The sequence below is a fragment of the Diabrotica virgifera genome, chromosome 6 (genome assembly GCF_917563875.1).
Source record: "Diabrotica virgifera virgifera chromosome 6, PGI_DIABVI_V3a".
In the NCBI taxonomy this organism is placed as follows: Eukaryota; Metazoa; Arthropoda; class Insecta; order Coleoptera; family Chrysomelidae; genus Diabrotica; species Diabrotica virgifera.
The window spans coordinates 237,079,983-237,100,752 of record NC_065448.1 but is presented as its reverse complement, the minus strand read 5'-3'; the positions used below and the strand labels follow the sequence as shown (position 1 = coordinate 237,100,752).

Below are 20,770 nucleotides of genomic sequence, written 5' to 3'. Positions count from 1 at the left end.
GTATATATTAATTTTTCAAAAAGGTAATACCGTCATTGAACAGAGCGTAAAAGTATTTTTTAGGAAATGTTTTTAACTCTTCAGTTATGTTAATTACCAATTAATAAATGCATAACGTATCTTCAATAGCACAATCAACATTAGAAATTAAGGATATTTTCTCGAGCTTTGAAGAAGCTGCATTAAACATTGGTCTAAAAATAAATGAAGACAAAACAAAATACATGGTTGTCTCAAAACAAGAACGACGGCGAATAAGGCAAAATATTACTATAAACGCTCATAACTTCGAAGTGGTTAAAGAATTTAAATATCTAGGAGCAACAATCACAAATGACAACAAATTAGAGCGAGAAGTTGAAACGAGAATAATGGCAGGAAACAGATCTTATTTGCAATGCAGCATCTAATGAACACCATCCCTATTATAAATTCAATCCCTTTGCCAAGATGGAATTTCCGGAAGGCAAGGTGGGAAGAGTTTAAATTTCAACTTGAAAGTGATATAAGTAGGGAGCGGATTTTATGCTAAATGCATATAGCTTACATATTTCGCATATTTGAGAACTTTACCAAATTTTGCATATTTTTAAAGAAACGTGCATATTATGTTTCTATTTAAAAACATTTTTGTCCAAACGAAAAAATTCAAAAATTTTTTAATTCGAGACAAAATGCTGTCATATCTTTTCGAAAACTTCCTAAAGTCGGCTCATGAAGTCGGTGCAAATCTTTTCGGTTTTTCTTGGAAAACACCCGATCTTGACCCACAAAGTGCGTATATAATACCTATGCCGTCATAAAATGATTGTAGGATATTAAATACCCTATTACGTGCTATTACTAAGAGAATATTTATATTGTTGTTCTGAAGCTATTTCCTTGTGGCATTTTTATAATTAAGTATTTTCTATGGGAAATAAGCCACAATACCTCTCAACATCGTTTTACGATTAAATATGATTTAAATTAGATCCCCTAAATCGGTAAAATTAGTTACCTTTAGTTAGTCAATGAGAATGTTTAGTTATTGTGAAAAAGTACTTCTGTTTGTGAATATTGCAATAAGCCGAAAGATTCTTGCCTGGTTTATTCCCGGATCAGAACCTATCCACAACTTCTTTACACCAATGGAAAATTATTCTTTTCTGCAAATCTGCAATTATTCTTTTCTGCAAATCATGTAGTAAAATGGTGAGGTTAAGATTGCTTTCTTCCTCTTTTTTCTTTAATAAATAATGTTTGACTGCTTCCTCAACATTTTAAGTTTAAATAGTTTGAAAAAGTAGGTGTTATTGTCGTAGATACCATCTCAGCGAAAATTTTCGGTTACACAACACATCGGGACAGACCTACATAAATCAAAATGCAAGAAGATGAGCGAATCGAAAGTTGATCAGTTACCCATTGGCAGTAGAGCGCTAATGACTTCATCCAATGAACAATATAAATTTAATTCGGATTTATGCGAGACGATGATTTGTGCAAATATAAGATTGAAAAAACTGGAAAATCCTATGTTTAAAAATTTTTTGGAAATGTATTTCAAGAAAAGTTTACATTGAGAAAAAATTACGTATGATTTACCTCTTATTTACAATGATACCATAAAAAAATAAAGAACATAGTGGGAAATTGATACAGTTATTTTATTTTAGATAAATATGTGGTTTCCCAAAATGCGCATTTTTTGAAATTATTGTGCATATCTTGCGCATATTTCGTAATTTCTTACTGCATATGTATAATTGCTTGCAAAATTGCTTGCATATAAATCCGCTCTCTAGATATAAGACATATCAAACCCGAGGTTCAAAATTATGAAAGATTCGCATCACTAGTGATTAGGTGTGCAAAAAAGCACATTCCACGTGGAGTTACCAAATCCTGCATCCCATGCTGGAACGACGAATCTAAAGAACTACTGGATCAGTATGAGAAATCTGGAGATCCTGAAGTTGGTGAACAACTCTTAGAAACCCTAAACTCCGCGAGAACCACAAGGTGGAGGGAAACTTTAGAAAATATCAATTTCACACACAGCAGCCGCACCGCATGGAACCTTCTAAGGAAACTAGACTCTGGTTCAAACAAACCTACAGCAAATTCTACAGCCCCACAACCGGAAGACATAGGCAAACGCATAGCCAACCTCTCAAAACCAGTAATAGAAAAAGATCATAAAAGAGAAGTTCGATCTCAGTTAAAACAAGCCAAAATTGCTCAACAACAAAGCCTACCAATAATGAAGCTCATCGAGCCAAAAGGACTTGCAGAAGCTCTAAAATTAATAAAATGTCGTAAAGCCGCAGGAGTTGACAACATTTACCTGAATTTATAAAACACATCGGTCCGAATACCAGTAAGTGGCTTCTTGAATTTTACAATCAAATCTTGACTATGCAGAAGTTTCCAAAATCCTTCAAAAAGAGTAAGATCATCGCAATATATAAACCTGGGAAAGACCCTGCACTACCTGAGAGCTACAGACCAATCGCTCTTTTAAGCGTCTGCTACAAGATATTCGAGAGGATAATCCAAACGAAACTATTTTACTTTAGAAAGTCAAATATTCCTCAAGAACAAGCTGGATTCATGCCGGGAAGAAGCTGTGGTGACTAAGTCCTCTCCTTAACAACATTTATTGAGAACGGATTCCAAAAGAAACTTAAAACAGTAGCAGCTTTCATAAACTTGACCTGCGCCTACGACACAGTGTGGAAGGAGGGTCTTTTATATAAAATATACCAGATGGTACCGTGCCGTTCGTTCAACAGGTTGATCAACCAAATGCTAAGTGACAGACTTTTCCAAGTACACCTAAATGGGAAAAATAGTAATTTCAGAAACCTGCAAAATGGCTTGCCACAAGGGTCAGTTATGTCTCCTCTTCTTTTTAATATTTATACGTCAGATGTACCAACTACCACCTCGCGCAAATTTATTTATGCCGATGACATGGCTCTGGGTGCCCAAGAAGAAGACACAAAAGTCGCCGAAACCACCATAGAAGCAGATCTAAACACTGTTAACAGATACTTTAAGGAATGGGGCCTACAACCAAACCCATCGAAGACTGAAGTAACAGCTTTCCATCTTAACAACCACAAGACAAATTACAGACTAAATATAGAATGCGATGGAACCATTCTAAAGCACAGTTCTAACCCAAAATACCTCGGCGTAACTCTAGATCGTACCCTAACATTCAAACAGCATTTGGAAAAAACTTCAGCAAAAATTAAGACCCGCAATAATATTATCCATAAGTTAGCAAATACATCATGGGGGTGTAATGCAGATGTAATCAGAACGAGCGCGCTGTCCCTAGTATATCCTACTGCAGAATATTGCGCTCCTGTCTGGCTAAACAGTCATCACACAAAAGTCATCGATACCCAGTTAAACCAACCAATGAGGCACATAACGGGAACTATAAAGCCCACACCAATCCAATGGCTTCCAGTTTTAAGCAACATCGCTCCACCAGCAACAAGACGACTAGCCGCACTCAACACCCTAGTGCAAAAATGCCAACAAAACCCAGCACTACCGATAAATACAGACATCGCTGAACTACACCAAAGGCAGTTAAGACTGAAATCCAGACATCCACCTACTAGAACTGCTACAAGATTGGCTGATTTCACTAAGGAAGAGCACTGGATGGGCGAATGGAATCCAGACATCAGAAATTCCAATCTGATAGAAAACCCCACAATTAAACCAGACGGCTTTTCTCTTCCTCGTCGTGAAGGGTGCAACCTAAATAGAATACGAGTTAATCATGGAATTTGTAACAAATCGCTAAATCAATGGGGTATAAATGCCAGTCCGGAATGTGACAAATGCAGCGCTGCTGAACAAACAATTAACCACATCGTCTTCGAGTGCCCAGCCACCAAGTTCTTTGGCAGTCTTCAAGACAGTTCAAGAAATCCACCAACTCACTCCCAAGGCAAGAGAGTGGCTTCGAGGATGCAACCTTCGACTTTAATTTAATAATTTTTTAATTTTATATGTTCTATGTTTGTGTTTTCTTTTTTATTTATTATTATTATTGTCTTTTTTATGTAAAAACTGCAATGTGTAAAGTTCATACGAATATATATATATATATATATATATATTGTTATATTTCTATTTGATATGAAAATTAAAATTTGATAATTATAAACAAAATTCAATTTAATATAAAATATTTTCAATTTTCTCAACCACGGGCATATAAATTTAGAACAACCTGTATACAACAAATTGTTATATTTAATTTTAAGAAGTGATTAGAAAAAGCTTACGGAACACGGGACAATACGCTTAGAAAAAACAAAGTGAATTGCGCGTACCATTATCGTTGTTCGCGGAAGGTTCGATCATTAGCCTATGCTAAATAAAACTCAAGTGAAATCGATAATAGGTCATTATCGTTGTTCGCGGAAGGTTCGATCATTAGCCGATGCTAAATAAGACTTAGTGGAAATAGAGAATAGGTCATTAAAATTTGTAAATAGTAGAAAGTAATTTTAGAATGGGAATTAACTATTTTCTTTGAAATCCATTAAGCATATTTAGAAAGATTAAAAATTGGTTTTGAGGAAGACTGCGAATGAGAGTTGGTGGTGGAAGGTTGATTTGTGAATCTGGAAGGGATATTTAGAAAGTAGGGGAATGAATGACAAATAGAGATCAGAATGTTTTGAGCTGTCGAGAAGTGAAGTCCAGTAGTAGACGGTAGTGTACGGAGAGTGAGAAAGCCGGTGTAGTTCCGTGAGTGTGGAGTATCTATCGTGGAACGAGAGGTAGGCCAGATTGAGAGTAAAAGAACCTCCTTGAGCCAAGAGTTCCTGGTAGCTGATTGCAGTTTCGAAAAAGGTAGAACACAGCATCACGACAGAAGCAGGAAACGAGAGCTATACGAGCTAGTTTCAAAGGAGAACATTACTGGAAGCCAGGACGAGGTTTTGATCGCAGCCAAGGATAGCAGGAAACGGGTCTTGTGTGAAGACATTCTCAGTTCACCAGAAAAAGGTCAGTCTCATTTGTTTGGACATCATTGTATGGGTTTTTCGTATTAAATACCACATTTAAAATTGAAGAAACATAATCAATAATATCAGAAAAGCTTCATCAAACTTAAATAGAATTGTTGCTAATAAATCCTAATAGTTAAATGTTAATAAAAACTTTCAATTGGAAACCAAAAGGAAATAAGATTCCCATTTGTAAATGTTAAGTTTAAGAAAAATAAGATCTAGCAAATATTAAGCAGTGATTGCCATTTAAATAAAATAAACAATATTTTGATTATAATTGTAACCCATATATGTGTATTATTTTACTCTTTTCTTCCCTATCCCGATTAGGAACCATTGAGAAATACTTAGAAGCCACGAGAGTAAGTAATTAATTTTATAATTCGCCCTGAGATTGAAAACATATTGATATGTGATCTGGTAAATTAATTAGATTATTATTAATACATTGATTAAATTAAATGACATATAAGAATATTATCTCATATCAATAATCAAGATCACATCAACTGTCGTCCAACGTGGAAAGCATTGTAAAGTATTTCTAGTGGCAAATTTGAAGGATAGAAAGAGTAAAGCCGGTATTTGAAAATTTATATGCCTGTGGTAAAAAGTGAGATACTTACATTTGATAACATAAAATTTTAGATCTCTTTAGGTACAAATTTTACATAACTGATTTAATATTTTATTTTTACGATATTTACATTTGATATATTTATTGACAATTTATAATATTTGGGTGAGAAAAAGTCGTCTTGGTAACATACTAGTAAAATTTCATATTTGGCGGGGACAGTACTTCTTGAAAACAAATGTCTGTGACAAGAAGCCAAAGCAAAGACAACAAAAAACAAAAAGAACATTCAAATCAAGAGAATAATAATTCAGACCAAGAAGATATTTTAGACACGACAATCATGGCATCAGAACAGCAAGAATTATCAGGTATAGATAAATTATTACAAATGATGCAACTCCAGGCACAAAGAATGGAACAGAAAATGGATGAAACACAACAAAAATTGGATCAAAAAATGGATGAAACACAACAAAAAATGGATGAAACACAACAAAAAGTGGATCAAAAAATGGATGAAACACAACAAAAATTGGATGAAACACAACAAAAAATGAAACAAGCAATAGAAGAGAACAACAAGAAAATGGAGGAACGCATAGGAAAGTATGAAAAGGAAGTAAAAGGATGTTTGACAATGATCAAGAACGATATGGGACAACAAGAGACAGAGATTAAAGAAATCAAAAGCAAAATAAAGGAAATAACGAATTGCCAGAAAAAGGAAATAGAAAATTTGGAAAATGCTATTCAAGTAGACAGAGAAGAAGTGGAAAAAAGAATCACAGAAATAGAAAAACAAGTCACCGAAAACCGGACGCAACAAAATGTAGGAGAAAGAAGAGAAATGGTTATACATAGCACAGATGACGTGAAGATAAGGTTTGGCGGGGATGTAAGAAGATTACACCCAGTGCCGTTCATAAATAGCCTGAAAAAGAAAATACAACACATCGGAAATTTCGAAACAGCAAAAGAAACTATCAGAAACCATCTCAAATATGAAGCAAGCTTATGGTTCGATAGTAAAGAAGAAGAATTCGGCAATTGGCAACAATTTGAACAAAAATTTTTGAATTATTTCTGGGGAAAGGTCCAACAATTGGACATTAACAAGGAATTGCAAAATGGGAAATACAATGATAGGATGGGTGTATCAGAAAGGACATATGCTTTGCAAATTTACAATAATGCAAAACATTTACAATATAATTACTCATCGGAACAATTAGTCGAACTGATTGCAAGACATTTCGAGGAAACGCTGGAAGACCATATCACATTGCAGAATTACAAAGACATAAATAGTTATGAGTTGAGGCACAGGAACTCGGAAAAGATCCGAGGAATTTATAATATTCACGATGTATACAAATATCACGAATAAAAGACAGAATTACATGAAGTAGATAGTAAGTTAGGGTATAAGACGTAGATTAAAGTAAGGAAATATACAGGGAGTTGGTTTTGCCTCGAGAAAATTTATTTAAAAATGCAGATAAATTTTATCGAATACAAGGCGGGGATTTGTTATATTTCTATTTGATATGAAAATTAAAATTTGATAATTATAAACAAAATTCAATTTAATATAAAATATTTTCAATTTTCTCAACCACGGGCATATAAATTTAGAACAACCTGTATACAACAAATTGTTATATTTAATTTTAAGAAGTGATTAGAAAAAGCTTACGGAACACGGGACAATGCGCTTAGAAAAAACAAAGTGAATTGCGCGTAACATTATCGTTGTTCGCGGAAGGTTCGATCATTAGCCTATGCTAAATAAAACTCAAGTGAAATCGATAATAGGTCATTATCGTTGTTCGCGGAAGGTTCGATCATTAGCCGATGCTAAATAAGACTTAGTGGAAATAGAGAATAGGTCATTAAAATTTGTAAATAGTAGAAAGTAATTTTAGAATGGGAATTAACTATTTTCTTTGAAATCCATTAAGCATATTTAGAAAGATTAAAAATTGGTTTTGAGGAAGACTGCGAATGAGAGTTGGTGGTGGAAGGTTGATTTGTGAATCTGGAAGGGATATTTAGAAAGTAGGGGAATGAATGACAAATAGAGATCAGAATGTTTTGAGCTGTCGAGAAGTGAAGTCCAGTAGTAGACGGTAGTGTACGGAGAGTGAGAAAGCCGGTGTAGTTCCGTGAGTGTGGAGTATCTATCGTGGAACGAGAGGTAGGCCAGATTGAGAGTAAAAGAACCTCCTTGAGCCAAGAGTTCCTGGTAGCTGATTGCATTTTCGAAAAAGGTAGAACACAGCATCACGACAGAAGCAGGAAACGAGAGCTATACGAGCTAGTTTCAAAGGAGAACATTACTGGAAGCCAGGACGAGGTTTTGATCGCAGCCAAGGATAGCAGGAAACGGGTCTTGTGTGAAGACATTCTCAGTTCACCAGAAAAAGGTCAGTCTCATTTGTTTGGACATGAATGTATGGGTTTTTCGTATTAAATACCACATTTAAAATTGAAGAAACATAATCAATAATATCAGAAAAGCTTCATCAAACTTAAATAGAATTGTTGCTAATAAATCCTAATAGTTAAATGTTAATAAAAACTTTCAATTGGAAACCAAAAGGAAATAAGATTCCCATTTGTAAATGTTAAGTTTAAGAAAAATAAGATCTAGCAAATATTAAGCAGTGATTGCCATTTAAATAAAATAAACAATATTTTGATTATAATTGTAACCCATATATGTGTATTATTTTACTCTTTTCTTCCCTATCCCGATTAGGAACCATTGAGAAATACTTAGAAGCCACGAGAGTAAGTAATTAATTTTATAATTCGCCCTGAGATTGAAAACATATTGATATGTGATCTGGTAAATTAATTAGATTATTATTAATACATTGATTAAATTAAATGACATATAAGAATATTATCTCATATCAATAATCAAGATCACATCAATATATATATATATATATATATATATATATATATATATATATATATATAGGCGCAAAAATCCAGATATATAAGACCATAATACGACCAGCAGTCGCGTATGGCAGCGAAACATGGACGCTAACAAAAAGAAAAGTAAATAAATTGCTGGTGTGGGAACGTAAAATCCTTCGAATGATATATGGCCCTTGTAGAGACAGCGTGACAAACGAATGGAGGCGCAGATACAATAGCGAGCTAGAGTCTCTATTCGGAAAAGAAAATCTAGTCAGATATATAAAGGCTAACAGACTTAGATGGGCAGGGCATGTGATACGCAGTAACGACAATCGCCTTATAAACAATGTGTTCTGGGAAAGGCCAGATGGGAGAAGGTCTGTAGGGCGGTCTAGAAAAAGGTGGAAAGATGCAGTCAAAGAAGATCTGGAGAAAATGGGAGTGCGACAATGGGAATTGGTGGCACAGGACCGACAAACATGGAAGGCAATAGTAAACGCGGCAAAGACTCACGAAGAGTTGTAGCGCCATTGATGATGATGATGATAACGTATCTTCACATGTACCTAGGAACCTATGTGCTCCAGATTCGTGCAAATAATATAAGAATTATTGTGCATTTAATGGTATAAGCATATACTTTGGACCACACACACTACACATACAAAGATTCAAATTTAGATATGAAGCCATCTCAGATTTTGTCTTTCACAAAAATGGCGGGCATTCAAAATGAATCTGCCGCACATATAGGTACATGTGAAGATACGTTATGCATTAATTAAATGGTAATTAACATAACTAAAAAGTTCAAAATATTTCCTAAAAACTATTTTTACGCTCTTTTCAATGGTGGTATTAACTTTTTGAAAAATTAATATATACAGGGTGAAAGAATTGAAATAAAAAACAGCATATTTTTACATAAAAACAAGGAAAAACACAACTTTTGGTAAACCGATTCTTCTGGTTCAAGACCTCGATCTTATACAGCAAGAAAAGAACCTATGTACCAAATTTGGTTGAAATCGGACGTCTCGTTCAAAAGTTATCGTGCTATTAGCAAAGGCGGATCCAGGGGGGGGGCATGGCCCCCTCCGAGAATTTAAAAAAATATAAATTTAAATATTTGCAGTTCAAATGTTTTTAATTTCTAACACATATACAGGGTGTAACAAAAATACAGGTCATAAATTTAATCGCATATTTTGGGACCAAAAATAGGTCGATTGAACCTAACTTACCTTAGTACAAATGTGCACGGAAAAAAAGTTACAGCCCTTTGAAGTTACAAAATGAAAATCGAATTTTTCCAATATATAGAAAACTATTAGAGATTTTTTATTGAAAATGGACATGTGGTATTCTTATGGCAGTAGTATTTTAAGAAAAAATTATAATGAAATTTGAACACCCCATACAAATTTTATGGGGGTTTGGTTCCTTTAAACCCCCCCAAACTTTTGTGTACGTTCCAATTTAAATATTATTTTAGCGCCGTTAGTTAAACACAAGTTTTTAAAAACTTTTTTGTCTCTTAGTACTTTTTCCAAAAGTCAGTTTTTATCGAGATAGTTCAATATTTGTCAAATCCGCCACATATTTGTATATGGTAAAGTACGATTATGGAGACTTAGTAATAAAATGAAAATTTATTTATGATTTACATTTTTAAGTATATTTTGAACCATATTAAAAAAGAAGCCACATCTCGATAAAAGATGCTTTATCAAAAAAATACAAAGAGGCAAAAAAGTTTTAAAAACACTGTGTTTAACTAATGGTACCGCAGTAATAGTTTAATTGGAACGTACACAAACATTTGGGGGTTTAAAGGAACAAAACCCTCATAAAATTTTTATGTAAACATATTAAAAAAGAAGCCGCAACTCGATAAAAACTGCCTTATCAAAAAAATACTAAGAGGCAAAAAAGTTTTAAAAATATTTAATTTAACTAATGGCATCACAATAATAATATATTTGAAACGTACGCAAAAGTTTGGGGGGGTCTAAGGGAACAAAACCCCCATAAAATTTTTATGCGGTGCACAAATTTCACTATAATTTTTCTTTAAGATGTTCTTTCCATAAGAAAGCTACGTGTCCATTTTCAACAAAAAATCTTTAACAGTTTTCGATATATTCAAAAAAATTGATATTCATTTTGTAACTTCAAAGGGCTGTAACTTCTTTTGTGTGCATATTTGTACTAAGGTAAGTTAGGTTCATTCGAACTATTTTTGGTCCCAGAATATGTGGTTTAATTTATGACCTGTATTTTTGTTACACCCTGTATATGTACAAAACGGGATAAATATGTTTTCTGGACCAGAATTGAAACAAAGGCAGTAACGGAAGCTTCAAGAATGACATAGGATATTTTATAAATCAAAATGTTGATAATTTTACAAAGGACCAATTGTTAGAACGACCTTGACATCAAAATCGTATCAATTTCCATATTCTATACACACAAAGAATAAAAAAGAAATGAAGCATTACTTGGATCACTAGCACTTGGAACAAAGGAGTTGGATGGTAATTTCACATAGTGAAAAGGAACCACGAAGTCATTAACCGTACAAACTATGGTTCAAGTTTGCAAAACTATGTATGTAAAACTATTAAATTAGCAAACACATTATCTCCGCATATTGATTTCTTTATGAACGACTTTACTGCGTTTTCCACACAATTACATTTATATTTAACTTAATGTTTTAAATTCAGGACTGATTTGTCAATTACTGTTATTGTCTTTGTTCTAAGATAAGTTGTATTTGTCAATTGCAAAATGTTTTATATATTTAGATTTTATTACTTTATATTATATTACTAGCTCTCAATTGTTAAATGAGTGCAAGTAATTTTATTGTTTATTATGTATTTACCAATTTTGTACTAGATCTTATTTTGAATTGTTTTTTTAGTTTGTGTGACATTTTAATTGCATCATGTACTAATGGACTTCGGTCCGTCAATAAATAATAAATAAATAAATTTAAGATTTCTAACAAAACATAGGTATATCTAATTAATTATAATTTTTTTTACTGAAAAATGGTTAAATCTGTAGAAATGTCAGTTGGTAGTTCAGGTTTTTTTTCCTAGGTAGTGCCACAGTATAAAGAGGGACAGTAAAATTTCTTCTATGTCGGCACTTTGATCTCAAGAAGTAACACCGGCAGAGTACGCCAGGTAATTCACCACTGGTGGATGCGGGTTTTCCCTGTTAAAACTCGTACGTTTCTACGCGACTAGCAATGAAAGAGTGGTGTTCTAGCGACTGGGAACATTGCGCGACTCAAGATTTTACTTCCAATTTTTCGGAGAGAGGTTCTACTCATCATCATCATCAGTAGCTCGACAACCCTTTTTGGGTCCTGGCTTGTTCTAGGATTTTCCGCCATTCTGTTCTGTTCCTTGCTTTGTTCTTCCAGTGGGTAATCTCAAGTGTTTTCATGCAGATCTTGTTCCATGTATCTAAGTTTGGGTCTTCCCTTTGACCTTCTCCCTACTGGTGTTTGCCTCATTATATGTTTTGGTGTTTCGGTCTCCAACATTCGTTCAACATGGCCCATCCAGCTCAGACGTCCGATCTTTATGGATGTTATGACGTCGGGTTCGTTGTAGCTGCGTATAGTTCAAAATTATATCTTCTACGCCATACGTCATTTTCTTTCACCCCCTTATATATGTGTCTAAGGATTTTTCGTTCAAACGTACCTCTAGAGAGGTTCTACTGTCCCTCTTTATACTGTGGTAGTGCTAAGAGTTGTACCGATTTTATTTTTGTTCTACCATATATTTTTCTTTTAATAAAAAACAAATCCTTATTTATAATTTGGTTTTTATTTCAGGTGATCCACAGGATATTACAGGGAAAGTTACCAAACCATTCGGTGCTCCCAAAGAACATTTGAAAACTTATACTGGTGAAAGAACTTATAAATGTGAAATTTGTAGTAAACAGTTTACTCAAAAAAGTAGTTTAAATACTCATAAAAGAGTTCACACTGGTGAAAAACCTTATAAATGTGAAATTTGTAGTAAGCAGTTATCCCACAAGTGCTTTAATTTATCACATGAGAGTTCACACTGGTGAAAAACAATATGAATGTGAAATTTGTAGTAAGAAGTTTATTGATAAAAGTCATTTAAATACTCATAAAAGAGTTCACACTGGTGAAAAACATTATGAATGTGAAATTTGTAGTAAGAAGTTTAATGATAATAGTCATTTAAATACTCATAAAAGAGTTCACACTGGTGAAAAACCTTATGAATGTGAAATTTGTAGTAAGCAATTTGCTAAACGATATCATTTAAAGGGTCATATGAGAATTCACACTGGTGAAAAACGTTATAAATGTGAAATTTGCTTCAAACAGTTTACTCAGAAAATTTCTCTAAGTACACATAATATGTTAGTTCATACTGGTGAAACACCTTATAAATGTGAAATTTGTAGTAGGAAATTTACTCAAAAAAGTAGTTTAAATAGTCATAAAAAGTTCACACTGGTGAAAAACCTTATAAATGTGAAATTTGTAGTAAGCAGTTTAGTGAACAAAAAACATTACATAATCATAATAGCGTTCACACAGGTGAAAGACCTCATAAATGTGAAATTTGTAGTAAGAAATTTACTCAAAAAAGTAGTTTAAATACTCATAAAAGAGTTCACACAGGTGAAAGACCTTACAAATGTGAAATTTGTAGTAAGCATTTTAGTCGACTAAGTAGTTTAAATTATCATATGAGAGTTCACACTGATGAAAAACCTTATAAATGTGAAATTTGTAGTAAGCTGTTTACTGAAAAATCAACTTTAAGTAATCATATGAGAGTTCACACTGCCCAAGTAGCACAGTAAAAACATTTTACACAGTAGTTTTATGTAAGGTGTATAAAGTTTTTATTGTAGTAAGTAACAAGCTAATGGTTTTAAAGTTACCTTGTAGATATACTACCAGAACTTTAAAACTGTTAAAAGCAACTGTCACTAGGTTTAAAGTATCTAATACAAGTATCAAATAAACTAATTAATCCAAGCATATTTTTACATAAAAACAAGGAAAAACACAACTTTTGGTAAATCGATTCTTCCGGTTCAAGACCTCGATCTTATACAGCAAGAAAAGAACCTATGTACCAAATTTGGTTGAAATCTGACGTCTCGTTTAAAAGTTATCGTGCTATTAGTCACATATATATGTAAAGTCGCCATTTTGAATGCCCACCATTTTTGTAAAGGCAAAATTTGAGATAGCCTCGTATCTAAATTTGAACCTTTATATGTGTGGTATAAATATGTGGTCCAAATTATATGCTTCTATCATTAAATACACAGTTGTTTCACATATCGGCTGCACTATAAGTATTAAATCTTATTTTGTATAATAAAGTTAATATTAGGAAACAAATACATAGTATAAGAAAATTTAAATAAATATTTTTTGCTTTGATATTTTTTCAAATAAAGAAGTTGTTAGGTTAGGAAATTGACTGTTACATATTTGTAACGCTAGAATGTAATGTAATATTCTCCAGTTATTTTGTAACAATATATCATATATCATGTTTGGTTTTCATTGTATAGTATTTTTAGTAACATTTTTCGAAGTATTAGTATACAGAGTGTTTATAGAACTTAACGGAATTTAAAAATGCAGTATGTACCTACTAGGTTGTTTTATATCAGAGGTCTTGCTGCAGTTCTTCAAATAGGCCTGACTCTGAGATAGATGACTAGATGAGGATTCCGGAGATGAGGACGAGGGCGTAGATTTGGAAAATTTGAGCAAACTTCAGCTACTTGCCGATGCAGAAGTTAGAATTGCTGATGAAATTATAATAGGAGAAGATATTCTTATTCAACAGTCAGAATCGACAGTATATAACATTTTATTGACAAATTATTGATATCGATATTACACCTGCTCATATGGTATATCCAAAAGTTTCTGCAGCCCGGGCTCGGGTTTCAGGTCGGAAGATTTCACATATAGGTACTTAGAAACAATTTCCTGAGTCAGATTATTCTCTGTTTGAAAACAAATCAGTTGTTGATATATTCGAAATGTTCATAGATGAATACATCATTTTATTCCTGGTACAGGAAACAAACCAATATGCTACATTCAAGAACCTACCCGACCCAGGAGAAATGAAATGATACGATGGAAAACCTAGTGTATAAAATTCCAAACAACAAAAGAAGGCGTTGTGCTGGAAGATTTTGCAAAAGTTCAACACGCACGATGTGTAGAAATTGTAACGTAGGTCTCTGTATTGATTTTTTCGTTACCTATCACACAAATGAAAATGTTTGAATTCCTTTGTCTTTATTTTCAGTTTTTAAATAAATAGAACTGTTTACAGGTATAATTTGTATTTTTTGCACCCGTTAGCTCCTAGCGTTACATATATGTAACATCATAATATACTAAGTGATTTATAAATCCGAGTGCGTAAATTCATTATTTATTTTTATGTTTTCTAATAAAGCTGCCACCAAAAAATATTAGCATCACAGTAAAAACTGCGAAAAAATAATCTGGACACTAAGGGGTTACATATATGAGTTTTTAAGCCTCGAAAATGCGTATTTTTGCATTTTTCAGATTTTAAATCTGAAAAATCGTAAAATAACTCAATAACTATCAACTTTTGAGAACAATGACAGGATACCTTGCGTGTTTAGAATGAGCCAAAAAACCTAAAAACATATTTTCCGGAGCAAAAAAGGTGACCTTTTGTATTTGTTTAAACAATTGCTGGCCAAAAATTTTGCCCGGCAACCTTCATATTTGTTTAACTGGGACATTTTTGAATAGGAATCCGCAAAGAAACCGAATCAGAAATTTTTTCATACGGGAGCGGTCTATTGGTACCACATGGACTATTTTGTTCTAGCATATATTTTTCTTATAGTAATAGGCTATTGATTATGTATTTTAGAAAGGAACTGCAACGTTAACGGGGTTTTATTGCTTCACATAGTCAATGGACTTCTAAATATAAAAAAACCGCGGTCTGATACCATTTAAAAAGGTGCGTTATTGAGCAAGACAAGGTGTGAATCAGTCTCTAGGCACAAGGCAAATTAGGGTGAGTTCTATGCACTTTTAATTCAAACTTGTCTACAGGAAAATTGTTTCAGGTTAAATTTACTGTTGAAATATTACATTTTAAAGTCAAAAATATTTTTTTTACAAAAACATTCAAAAGAAATGCAAGAAAAAAACAAGATGGACAGCAATTTTGTTTTTTTGCGCCATAACGTTTTTCCACGTGGATATAGGTATATTTATTCTTTCACAGAAAAAAAACTGCCATCCTTCTTCTTTAAAATAAATTTTGCTATAAATCTCTATGATTTATAGCGTTCAGAATATGATTTTTCATAGTTCACAACTCACAGCGATTTTTTGCCATTTTCCTTGTTACTTCGCAAACATTATTGTTCTGTAACTTTTTTCTACGCAGCTTTAGGTAGATATAATGTTTCATTTAATAGGAAGAAAAGTCAATTACTTTAAAATGGTCTGTTGTGGAAGGCTCCATGGCTATTTTTAAGTAACATGGTTTTTCAAAGTTTTATACTTTTAATGATTTTTGTGCAATATTCCAATATTGTGCATTGTGCAATAAAAAAGAAAGCTTATTTTCTTTACTTTAAAATGCTGTATTGTAAAAAATTCTAGGGTTATTTTTATACAAAATATGCTTTTTCAAAATGTGACATATACACATGCAATAGGTCCCACCAAGTTAGAACCATATGAAAAACTTTTTTATTATTAACTTATGAAAAACAATTTTTCTTTATAAAATGCTCTGCATAGCCTAAAACCTAAGAAGCAATCATGAGATATACAATTTTATCCATAGTGTACATATGTTAAAAATATGAATTTCGCTCAAGAGTAAAGTACCTTTATATTTCAAAATATCGAAAAGTGTTATTAAGAAAAGTTATTGGGAATTAAAAATTATGTTATAATATGCAATGATGTTCTTCTAATTGAAAAAATAAGAAATTTTAAAATGTTTCTCAAATTACGGATACCTTTGGATAACCTATGGATATCTTGTTTAGAAATAGTCCTAGAAGTTTTTGGAATACACTAGTTCAAAATAAATAAAATAACCTTTTTTTGTTTTATAATGTATATACCTAAATGTACAAGAAAAAAAGTCATAATGAGAAATTTAAAAAATATCAAAAATCAAAAATCACTAAAAGTATAAAACCTGGAAAAAGCATAACTTACTTAAAAATAGTCATGCAACCTTATACAGTAGACCATTTTAAAGCCAATTGACTTCTCTTTCTGCTAAATGTAACATTGCATATACCTAGAAATGCGTAGAAAAAAGTTACAGAACAATGTTTGCGAAATTATGGGGAAAAAATGACCCAAAAATGCTGTGAGCGGCGAACTTTGAAAAATCCTATTTCGAAAACTATAAATCCTAGAGACTTCTACCAAACGTCGTTTTAAAGAGGAAGGATGGTAGTTATTTTTTGCTGAAGCAATGCCTATACCTTTCTCCCTGTGGAAAAAAGTTACGGGGCAAAAACAAAATTGCTTTCTTTCGTGTTTTTTCTTGCTTTTCTTTAATTTATTTTTGTAAAAAAAATATTTTTGAATTTAAAATGTGATATTTCAATAGTAAATTTAACCTGGAACAATTTTTCTGTAGAAGTATTTGTACCAAAAGTGCATATAATTCACCCTGTACCTAGGCACTAATTCACCCCTATCACAAAAACGCACCCATCTAAATGGTAGCACTCCGCGGTTTTTTTCAAATTGAGAGGTCCATTGACCATATGAGATAATAAAATTCCGTTAACGTTGTAGTTCCTTTAAGCTCTCTTATTTTGAACATAACCAATAGCCTATAAAAGGGTGATTCCATTTCAAACCACTCAATTTTGGATCTCCGATTTGTCTGGTTGTATAGTCTCTGCGGAACGTAAAAATAAGCTCAAGCTGAAGCATTTAAGTCTGAACAGTCTTCTTCTTTCGCAAAATACCATTTTTAGCGATTTTACAGTGCAGATGACCGGGTCCAAAAATATGGGTTAGCAATATTTAAAAAAAAAATTTTTGCAAGATTGTGTACAATTATATTATATAATGAATCTATGATCATATAATTTTGTAGATATGCGTTTGTGTCAAAATTTTATTACTTTAATCAAAAGTAACTTTGTTGTTCATCATCGTCATAGGTTTCCTCGTCAGTCGATACTTTCTCAAATAATTTTAATAATCTTTGCTTCTCCCTCTCGTAATCTATATCTAAATATAAATAAACAAATATATAAACATTGAATATAAGAAAAAGATCTTGAATTACCTTACTAATTAAAACTATCTATGTCTGACGTCGTGACGTCGCACCCGGTGTACCGCGCCGTGTTGCCTTATAATAAAAGTACAATACTCATTTTTACTCTGCACGTGAACTTCACCCATTCACCCACAGTTGACTGACGACTGAAAAGGTATATGCAGCAGGAGCAGGAATTCAAAATCTCCACTACAATCAGAGTTACAGGAAGTTATTTATACGGCCGGTCTCATACACCGTGTGCGAGTAACGGAGGGTTAAACTACTATTGACCCCCCCCCTAAAGATTAGAAAAATAAAATTTTGGGCAGTTCGACACGCAAGGTCAAATGCTCTGGATCATAGAGTCTGATACTATTGCATGTAATTTTTTGTTTATTTTAAAACTATAAAAATCCTTTTAACCTCTAAGCCCAGCCGCACACCAAAGAAACATGAAACGTAAATTACGTTTCATGGAAATAAAACAGTGCTAAACAAATAAACGTCCGCCCATTTATGAAACTCTCCGAAAATAAAAATGTGCCATGAACATGAATCACACTCGTTTCATTGGTAGGCGGACTTTGAGATTTGTTTAGCAGTGTTTTAGGTTCATGAAACATATTTTTCGTTTCATGTTTCATGTTTTTCGTTTCATGAAACATATTTTTCGTTTCATGTTTCATGTTTTTCGTTTCATGTTTCTTTGGTGTGCGGCTGGGCTTAAAGTCCTGTGTTTTGACTATATGTGGGCAAATTTTCAGCCAAATCGAAGATGATGATTTTGGGGATGGAGTGATGGAGGGAGATGTAAAAAACGGTATTTTAACGTTTTCTACGTGAAAATTTGATCAAAAACTTGTTTTTGAACCAAAATAACTTGTTATAATACTTTATAATGACATTTTTGAGTCCCTTCTATTAAATTTTTTTTTTCATTGGTACATTATGATACACACAAATATGTTTAAATAAATACCAAATCATTGTAAAGCCGCCAAAAATGATATTTTGAAAAAAAAAAAGAAGAAGACTGTTCGGGCTTAAATGTTTCAGCTTTTTTACTTTTACGTTCCGCAGAAGCTATAAACCAAGTTTCAAACAAATCGGAGATTCAAAAGTTTTTATGTGAGTGATTTGACACGGAATGTACCAAAAAACAAATCCTTATAAACGCTTTGCTTTAGTTCAATCGTTTGGGTCAAATCTTAAGACGTTAATTTGACTGCCTTTTCTTCAATGCAAATTAATGAAAATTTGCAGACATATGCATTCGCGGGAACAATACAAAAATAGTCAATAAATTTTTTTTATGTTTATTAATTGTTTAAATAACAAAAAACGATTTTAATGGAAAATGCTTAAATTCTCTTGTTTTTTACATTGAAGAAACTTGAAACTTTTGCAGATTGTAGCTAATTATATGAACTATATACATAATTTTACTTTTTACGGTAATTGTTTACGTTATGCTTCATAAATAAACAATAAAGTTTTAAATTTTTTGCCGATTGCGACTACTGTTTATGTTTGTACATCATATTTATACATACATTTTAATAAACATGACGATATATTTTAATGTTTGAAAAGTGTAAGACTAAAAAGTAAAAAATAAAATATGAAAAAACATTTTTTTTAAGAAACGCTTTTCTTTAGTTACGAGTGACCAAAATTAAAAATATTATAAAAAAATCAACTAAAAAGCAAAAAATAAAAAAAATCAAACTCGAAGGATTATTCGAAAAAAACTGTTAGGTTAAATAGACAAAAATCTCACATATTCGTTAAAAATTGAAAAAATCCAACACATTCGTTAAAGAAAAGCGTGGGGCGAAAACCGATTATTCGATGAAGACGCTCCCCACGCTTTTCTTTAATAAATGTTTTACGATTTTTTCAATTTTTTAACGAGTGTATGAGATTTCTGTTTAATCTAACATTTTTTTTTTTCGAATAATCGAGTTTGATTTTTTTTATTTTTTGCTTTTTAGTTGATTTTTTTATATTTGTAATTTTAGTCACTCGTAACTAAAGATTTAAAATTTCCGGAAAAATTGGGTGCAGAAAAAAAGACTGTTTTGTTCCGGAAAAAATAGGAAAAAAAGGAAAAATTCGGAAAAACTGAAATTTGTTACAATATAACTAAATATATTCTGCATCCCGTATTAAAATCGATAAATTTAGTAGAATCGCATGGATCTATATTATCAGAAGTGCCTTATGTCTTTAAATATATAAAAGACACAATATTAAATATTGCCCAACTTCTCTTATTGAAAGCTTTCTAAAATATGTTGAAGAACGCTACGAATTTTTTTCTAAGCCGATTCACTTTGCAGCCAATTTTCTTGATGCTCGTTTTAAGGAGAATAATTATTGAATGAAGACCAACTAATGGAAGCTATATCCTTCATTTCTGAAATAGCTCGTTCACTTAAATTAGATGTAGGGAAGGTGGTGGCAAATCTAACCCGATTTAGAACAAAAATTCGATTTTTTAGTCGAAATTCTTTATGGGATAGTGCGAATAATGCTCATCCCATTGTATTATATCGCAGCCACTTATGCCAATTGGCTCCCGAATTTTAAATGGACCTCCATCTTCCGCCTCTTCAGAAACTGGTCGTTATACGGCTTCATACATACAAGCACAGGATAAAATTCAGAAGTTATTCATTTAAATTTGGTTATAAACGAAAAACAGATAAAAATCATGTTTTATTTGTCCAGAATGATGAAGCGGGGATCGAGTCTGAATCAGATGCTTAGTCTGAAGATTCAGACTCAGATGAAAACCACTGAGCGCTTTGGTTAAATATTGTGCTTTCTATCTTTGAAGTTTCGGTTTTGATACTTTCGATAATATT

The 20,770-nt window shown here is 32.4% G+C and overlaps 2 protein-coding genes and 1 long non-coding RNA gene across 6 annotated transcripts in view; 2 read left to right on the top strand and 1 right to left on the bottom strand.

The window, feature by feature from the left end:
* Positions 1-20,770, top strand: part of LOC126886330 (zinc finger protein 665-like) — a 368,013-nt gene that overhangs the window by 111,387 nt on the left and 235,856 nt on the right. The window lies entirely within an intron of this gene.
* Positions 1-20,770, bottom strand: part of LOC126887372 (uncharacterized) — a 125,033-nt gene that overhangs the window by 66,716 nt on the left and 37,547 nt on the right. The gene's annotated exons all lie outside the window — the stretch shown is intronic.
* LOC126887366 (zinc finger protein 98-like) lies at positions 12,509-14,923 on the top strand. Its single transcript, XM_050654825.1, has one exon. It carries the CDS (start codon positions 12,635-12,637, stop codon positions 13,214-13,216), a length of 582 nt encoding a protein of 193 aa, XP_050510782.1. The 5' UTR covers positions 12,509-12,634; the 3' UTR covers positions 13,217-14,923.

Coding starts and splice junctions, on each gene's coding strand:
- LOC126887366 (XM_050654825.1), top strand. CDS start 12,635: ATGAGAGTTCACACTGGTGAAAAACAATATGAATGTGAAATTTGTAGT.